This window comes from Lupinus angustifolius, chromosome LG03, assembly GCF_001865875.1.
Source record: "Lupinus angustifolius cultivar Tanjil chromosome LG03, LupAngTanjil_v1.0, whole genome shotgun sequence".
Lineage (NCBI taxonomy): Eukaryota > Viridiplantae > Streptophyta > Magnoliopsida > Fabales > Fabaceae > Lupinus > Lupinus angustifolius.
In genome coordinates this window covers 14575658-14583901 of record NC_032011.1, presented here as the reverse complement: position 1 = coordinate 14583901, position 8244 = coordinate 14575658, and the positions used below count along the sequence as shown (strand labels likewise).

The 8244-nt window shown below is 32.2% G+C and overlaps 2 protein-coding genes across 2 annotated transcripts in view; both read right to left on the bottom strand.

The window, feature by feature from the left end:
* LOC109343473 (polyadenylate-binding protein-interacting protein 12-like) lies at positions 2853-7513 on the bottom strand. Its single transcript, XM_019581777.1, has 11 exons — positions 7455-7513; positions 6786-7360; positions 6448-6558; positions 6304-6348; positions 6129-6201; positions 5930-6042; positions 5766-5825; positions 5593-5640; positions 5425-5493; positions 3632-3693; positions 2853-3259 (listed from the first exon to the last, which is right to left on the bottom strand). Exons 2-11 carry the CDS (start codon positions 7293-7295, stop codon positions 3211-3213), a joined length of 1140 nt encoding a protein of 379 aa, XP_019437322.1. The 5' UTR covers positions 7296-7360; positions 7455-7513; the 3' UTR covers positions 2853-3210.
* The window catches only part of LOC109342359 (polyadenylate-binding protein-interacting protein 10-like), a 3005-nt gene continuing 2099 nt past the window's right edge, over positions 7339-8244 (bottom strand). Inside the window, exons 9-10 of the mRNA XM_019580357.1 lie at positions 7455-7507; positions 7339-7360 (exon numbers count right to left, since the gene is read on the bottom strand). Of these exons, the coding sequence (XP_019435902.1) occupies positions 7339-7360; positions 7455-7507 (75 nt within the window). The remainder of the gene's footprint in view (positions 7361-7454; positions 7508-8244) is intronic.

Below are 8244 nucleotides of genomic sequence, written 5' to 3'. Positions count from 1 at the left end.
GTCACATCATAATAATCAATCTATACTTGTCAACCCTCTCAGCTCAATATTTTCTCACCATAATAGAAATCATCTATGCCAAAATAATTTTATCCCTCTATATTCAACCAATCAATATTACCAGGGGTGAAAATTAAAAAATAATATTAAAATATATGAGGTAGTTTTGAATGTTTAAATTAAAATCTAACTTCATGGACAGCAAATAAGAGACATACATTATCTCTTTCACCATTAGTGCCCCCGCCTCCTCCTTGCATCTTCTGCCCCTGGTGGTATTTGATTGGTTGAGTATAGAGGGATAAAATTTGGGAATATCCGGTGAATCAAAGAGATTAAATTCAAAGAACTTATCTAAACTAGGATCCATATCAATGCCGTGTTGAAGATTATCCATTAAATAAAGATAAAAATCCATAATTCCAACCGACTTGGCTCAAAATGTTTCCTTTATGATTAGACTACAGCGATATGTTTCTTTATATTTTATTATTACTAAATGAATTTTAATTATAAATTATAATTAAATATGAAATAAATCTAATATTTATTTTATACATATTTGTCAAAATCCTATCGATAATAATAGATTAGACATAGAAAAATAAGATATCAATTCTCCTCAGGAATGTATTCCCATGTGGTTTTTATGATGTAGATGAGAGAAATAAAAGAAACGAAATATGAGTGGACCTAGTAAAAAAGAATATATTCCATATGGTGATGGGTTCTAAGAAGAGGCTCATTAAAAAGTGGTACCAAAACTTTAAAGGTTCTATGGTAGCTAGAGATAAATATTGTCACTATATTGTTCTTAAACAATGCATGATAAATGAACCACGTTCACAATCCTGTCATGCACTTGAATCGCAAGGTCCATGTAGCAAATTGTCCATTATGAGTTCAGCAATAATAATAGTAAAATTGCCAATTATGAAAATGTGTCCTTAAAGTGAACACCAATGCAAAATTTAGTATTATCCCAATTGTTGTTACTGAAGCAGAGAAAGAAGAGAGATGTTGAAATCTTTACCCACTGAACTTTGTAGTTATCATCCATTCTTCCTCAAGAAATCTAGAGCATAGCCTAATAAAAACTAATGGGTTAGGATCCTTTTTAATATTTAACAATCCAATATTGAAATGTGAAAGCTAGATTTATTTGTTGATTTAAAAAAAATTAATTTATAATCTGCATCGTTAAAATTTCTTAAATGCCACATGTCATCAGTACTCCGATATTGGACTCTCCTGTGCTAATTCAAAACTAAGGCTCGCCTAATAATTATCCCTGCATGCATCTTCCCTAGCTCAGGTGAATTCTTCATTCTTCAACCTACAGTGGTGGATCAGGACTTCAAAATATGGACATAAATTAAATTGAATGATCCAAAATGTATTGGAATGAAACAAATAGAGTGACATGGATGCAATTTTATATAAAGAGTGATAAAAATTATTAACTATAAGGGCATTATACATACTTTTTTCCATAGTATACGTGTGCATAACATTAAAAATGGACTAGGTATTATTACAACTGACAAGTTATAAAGAATTTATGTAAACTGATCGATGTGTGTTTCCTTCTGATGGTATTACAAACAAATGAATTATAAAGAATTTGTGTAGTTTGCTTGTGAATTTTACATTAATTATGTTCAATTTTGGAATAAAATGAACTATAAGAAAATTTATTTCTTGCGCTTTCTTTTTGGAGTTCTTGAATGCGTCAAATCCTTAGTAACATGTAGTAAGAAAAAATATAATTAATTCTCACAAAAAACATAATTGTTGACATCAGAATCCATCACCATAAACAAACAAGCAATTGATGCACACCAACAATTAATTAATGCAAAAATAGTAGTTGTATATGTTATATTGTAAATACATCATTCGTCCTTAATGTATTAATCGACTACTAAATATAAAAACAATGCATCCAAATAATGAATATAAATTTTTTTACACCAATAATAATTCTATATTAAACTATTAATTAATGTATTATAAAAATAATAAAACAAAGATTAGGAATGCAAGGAACTCAAAAGTTATGAAGAGATACAAGTTCAAATATTAGGATAGGGATCACCTGTCTCTATTCCTTTTTTATTTGATGTCCCTATTCAATCAAAGAAAATTTTTTTAATTAAATATTAAAATTATAATAACAAAAATTAATATTTATATATTATTTTATGAAGTTTGATTAATTTGATACATATGGGTAGGATTTTCTTGAGACTAGAAGATCCTTGTCCAAAAGAGTAGGCATCACCAATAATAAATACTGTTAACTAACCCCACAAATCCCGACAGCTTTTGTTTTCCTGCCATTAGCAAAGGCACAGGGGATGAGAGTATATATTCTGTTACGTAATATGCGTTAATTTATATGTGATGAGTTTTAATTAGTGAGAACAAGTATATTTAAATTAAAGGTAATTATTAAATATTTTTTTACCAGTTTATAACATGGAGTAATAAATATTATGGAATAGAAGATGTAAGACTCTTAACTAAAATGGTACAAATTGAAATAAACTATAGCAACTAAGGAACCAATTGATATATTTTCTATTTTTATCTTGAATTAATGTACGTTTATTAGTACTCAAAATCCTAGTTTTGTATTTCAAACAAAAAATAAATAATGATTTGTCCTCTACATGACCTAAAGTGTGAACGCTTCACAATTTCACACCCTCTCCTTCATTGTAAGAAACTGTGTAAAAACTAATAAATTCAATTTCTTAGAAGAAAAAAGGTAAAAACAGTAGCCATTATAAAAACTAACCAACAATTAACAATATAAAGATGTTCTCAAAATAAAAACAAATCAAATATCACCATAATTGACACAATTAACACCAAAAAACGAAAAAAGGGTATCAAAGTCAAATATCAAATTCCATGACAAGAGTAAGTATCCAACTCTAATGCATGTACCATGTAATGTATATGTACAACACAACAACTCATTTCTCATGGCATCCACGTGTCCTTTTGAGTTTGGTGGAGAATCCCTCAGAGATGAAGCTTCCAGTACTAAACGATGTCGTACAAAGATTTGGATAAACAAAAGGCCAGAAACGGCATTTCAAGATAACCCTCTCTTTTAAAAGTTTATAAGAGAGTACATGATCATTTGGGTGCAGAAAATTACAAATTCGACGAGTCCAAAACATAACATGAAATGATATTTCAGTGCATAGGAGCACGAGACCGGACCGGTGTCTTCGATGGACTAACCCTGCATGAAATGTGGGTGTTTCGTTAGCTCAAACTACCTTCAAATATAAACATTGCTTAAATATGTATTGTGTTTTAGTCGCGGCAACCCAGTTCATTTCGATTTTCGTCTGTCAAGTGATGATGTGGCACCACACAAGAATAACATGTCAACACTTAACAGATTTCGGTTAACTGCAATTATGAAAATCAAAATAAGCTAAGCTGCCGGAAATCAAAATGAAACTTCTATTTTCCAGGGATTAAAACCAAAATGACATTGCTTTATGATACCAAGAACATATTTAAGCTGGTAAAATCTGTTGAGTTTTTGAAGAAAAAACAAACAATCATGGCCAATAATATAATCAAAATCAAAATCTGTGGATCCAACCTTATAGGCATTGAACCCAAGACCACACCACTACAATTCAGAGCTGCAATTGCACTGTCAGCCTGCGAGAATGTGACAAAAATACTTCAGACAGCCAAAACAAAAGAAAAACAGACAAGAAAAAACAAACAGTAGGTCGAAAATATTTGAAGACAAGTTAATACTTACCCTGAAAGAACATCATATAATTCTTGAAATCAAATTTCAAATATACATATAAGTCCAATAATTTAATTTTACTAGGGGATTTAAGACCAAGACCACACCAGAACAGAACCAACGATACAAATTTATTATACAAAACAACAGAATTTGAAACTAATGGAGCCAAGATGATACACAAATGCAAAAAATATCACAGTGAAAGAAGCAACATCTTAAAATCCAATAAAATTAACAGGGAAAAGGGAACAAAACAATTTTAAACATGGCCAGAAACAGTTCATGAATAAAGAAGCATGAGATGAATGGAAATAGTAAACAACCATGTTGCACAAAGCACACATAAAAAAACAAGCGAGCAACTCAATGTAGGCAATAACCCCGGTCAACAGCCGAAGGTAAAGTAAGTACGGCTACTATAAAATGAAGCTTAGGTTTATAATATTTGGATGTGGGGGGTTGGGGTAGTGGTGGGGGAAGTTGTTTTATGGTACAAGTCTTCTAAAAAAACTATCCATACAAACTTATATTCATCGTTAAAAAACAATTTAACTTAAAATTGAAGTTAGCATTCGACATCAGAAGAAGAAAAAATATCCAACAAGCATACTAGCTCCACCGATTCACACTACCGAAGCTCAGTCATGGATAACTATAATGATAGACAGCCAACAAATTTGAACCAAGAATAAAAATCAATGTTATTCCTGAAAGTCAAATTTGTACAAATACTGGCCTTTCAATGGCCTGAAATGAATCATCACCTTAAAAAAATAGCAAATGCATACCCATTCCTAAATCACCAGACCACCAAAGCATCATACCAGATCACAGCACACACTAAGTGGAATGAGTAAAATTAAGCATTGAAAACTGTATTTATCCATTTGGAGACTTCTAAAAGCGAAAAGCATAACGATACCAGAGCAAATACTACTACAAAAACAACCAAGCCTTAATCCCACTAGGTGGGATCGGCTACATGGATCGAACGACGCCATCATAATCTATCATAAATCATGTTCATTAACAAAACATTGATCTCTAAAACAGATAAATACATTGAATACATCATTTGTAAAGTAAGAGCCACCTAAGATCATTTGACATTATTATCATCCAATAAATAGGCGTAAAGTGAGGGACACACACAGTCCAAGAATCATTTGACCACAATTATATTAGATAAACAAAGTTAGTATTAAGCTTATTCTCACCATATTATCTTGACAAAAACCCCACATTGCAATTTATAAACAATATTTCCTTGATTACTGTGATTCATAATATAGTGATCTTTTTTAAATATACATGAAGCCAAAACTTGCATTTTGGTATAAACAGCTAAAATAATAAGGTACAAATACCTCCGCAAAAGCAGTTACCATCTATTACTATAAAACAAATACTCAGAGGAGCGTATGCACGAGAAGGACATATTCAGGTTTATTTTACTTCTTTTGGGGGTGGGGTTACTGCATCAAAGCAAAACATAACTGTGAAGCAAATAGAAGCACTCAATCCAAGGGTTTACATTTCACAAAGCAAAATAGAGAATATAGAAAATACCTATGTGGACCAGAGCTCACTCAGATAAAATTCAGAAGGTTAAAAAGTTAGTGAGTAATTACCACTGTGAACTCGACAAATGCGATTCGAGTAGAATGCTGGTAATCCCCAAGAAGCCTCAAGCGTTGAACCTGGATAAATAAGCCAAAAGAACGGAAAATATTTCATAACATACTTACATTTAATCAACAATAAACACTATAAGCCTGACTTCATGAAAAGCTACAAACCTCTCCACAAATAGATTCAAAGAATTGTTTGACATCTGCTTGAGTAAGCTGCAGCAGTAACAAGAAAAGCACTTTTAAAATCATTAGCCACATTTGCTGCAAAGACATCATGGAAAAAAAGACCAAGTGGTTTCCATGAGCAGGATTCTAGGAATAGGGGCAAATCAAACTACCTTCCTGTCGATGTTAGTGCAATATATTGTTCTTGAGCACATCTCCCTTTCATCTTCAGACTGAGAAATATAGCACCGTTAGAAGAGATACTTATTAGCTTTGCCTCATTAATCATCTCCCAAAGCATGTAATAGGCATTTTTAAGAAGAAAGAAAAACATTACCCTAGGCAAATATGTTGGATTAACAGGTGCAATGGCAGTTTTTGAAGGTAGCACTTTCAATGGGTAAAATCCAAGCATGGTTCCAGACAGGCTCAAAGCAGCCCTTGCACCTTCTGCATGTATAACACTGTTAATACAGTGACATCTCAATAACTACAACATATGAAGAACATATATTTGGTCGCAAGTGGCACAGTACCCTCATCAGTAAACTCAATAAAAGCAAACCGAAGAATGGAACTAGGATCCCCACAAACACGGCAATCAACAACCTATGGCCACACAAAAAAAACAAATTGATCCCATAACATAGTCAACCATAATATTTATTAAGAAGAAAACAAACATCGTAAACAAAATGAAACCATTTTTACCTGCCCACAATTAAGAAAGAGAGCTGCCAGCTGCTCTTCTGTAACCTAAATGCCGACAGAAAACAACAATAATGAAATTAAAACATGTGGCAAACATTGCAAGCTAAGTGAAAAAGGGAATCCACAAGACAGCAAAATTCGTACCAGATGATCAATGTCAGACACATAAACAGTCCTCCGAACCATCTCGTCTCTTATCACCGTTTCTGTTTTATTATTAACTCTTCGCTTCCCCTGATTATAGCCATTCTTCCTCTGCATCATGTCATTGTAAAAAGAAAAGTCAAACCTTCAAGCTAGCAACATATAATTAGTAATAAGCCCAAAACTACTACGAACCACAACCCCTAGAGAAATGCATAGAACAATTTAACTTTTACCCTTTATTTGATATCAACATGAAAGTTAATTTTCAGATATCATGGAATTCAATGGAATATACAGAAATTAAAAATGTGAAAAATAAATAAAAACATGCATACCCTTCTGTTTTTTTCTCCATTAACATTCCCATAATTATTGGGAAATAAAAAATTGTTAGGGTACCCAAACCCAGCAGCACCAAGTCCAGCTAAGTAACCAAGATTATTAGTCAGTGATGAGGGCACAAATTCCTCAGCCATGGGATTCAACTTTGACAAAAGTTCTTCCAAATCTCTCATATCCTTCTTGAAACTCTCACCTCCATTCTCTCCATTAACCCCACCATACCCATTATTATTCACCACCATCTGCAGGGTCTGGACCCCATTTCCTTTAAACCCATTTTCAATCTGACCCATTTGAACCACGTAGTTGCTGTTTGGGACTGAAACAGTGTTGGGGGCTCTATCATGGTGGTTGAACACATCATTCAGATTCTGATCACCATTGAGGGAACCATTTACAGGTTTTGGTTTCTCCACCTCAATGGTTTCAGATGAAACAACACTGTTATCCAAATTTTGACTAGAAGAATCAACTTTGGTTCCAACATTCTCAGCAACAGCCATAATCAAAGAGAACAAAAATCCCACTTGTGTAGGGATAAAAAGTTTAAAACTTTTTTCGGATTTCTCTGAAAACCAAAAAAGGAAAATTCTGGGTATCAACAAAGTGAGCCAGTAAAATAAAAGGCAACAAAAAAACGCGATCCAAGATTAAGATCATACCTGGGTTTTTTATTGTCTAGAAAATAATTATTTGACCTAAGATCAAACCAAACCTGAAAGTGGAAAACTACAATTACTTAAAAATCGGTCAAACAACAACATACACATATAGAAGGTTTTGTTATCTTACAGAATTATTTAGTGGAGAAAATGATGAAAAATTGTAGAGAAGAAAAAGTGTATTTTTATGCACTGACTTTTTAGACCTTGATGCCCAGAACCAGAAGAACGTCACAGAATTGATGTATTTATTGTGTTGATGAACTTACTGAACGAAAAAAAAAAAAACATTCCATAGGCAACAATTTTTTAAGTGTAATATAAATGTACCCATAGCTAAATTTTATCTATGATCAATAATATACTAATTTATTTATATAATTTTTATTTTAGAATTATAAATTATCTATACTAATATATAAATAAAGCAAATACTTAAAATAACTACCATGGAGTAATTTTTGTTGTCTATTTTACCCTTTATAATTTCTAACTTTATGTTTCTATAAACTTCTTATTCTCTTATTATAAATTCACGGTTACTTTTCTAAACTGCAGCAGTTCTTCAACCCCTCTCCCATTTTTTACTTTTTAACTACCCGCTGAGGCATGAGTTTCTCATTCACTACTTTAGCATTTCACATTCTTCTATAATAAATTATAAAGCCAACATGACTACTCACTACTTCCTCCTTTCACATTCTTATTTTCTCATGATACTTTATCATTTCTCATTTTCCATTTTGCAGGTAGAACGTGGATATAATGCAATTTTACATTTATAGACAAT

Bases quoted from the DNA above. Each gene is read 5' to 3' on its own strand.
- LOC109343473 (XM_019581777.1), bottom strand. From the start codon at position 7,295: ATGGCTGTTGCTGAGAATGTTGGAACCAAAGTTGATTCTTCTAGTCAA. The intron at 5,826-5,929 runs GTAATGTTTTTC...TATATTTCTCAG, and splicing joins ATCCAACATATTTGCCTAGG to TCTGAAGATGAAAGGGAGAT. The intron at 5,494-5,592 runs GTTTGTAGCTTT...TTATTTATCCAG, and splicing joins TTGAATCTATTTGTGGAGAG to GTTCAACGCTTGAGGCTTCT.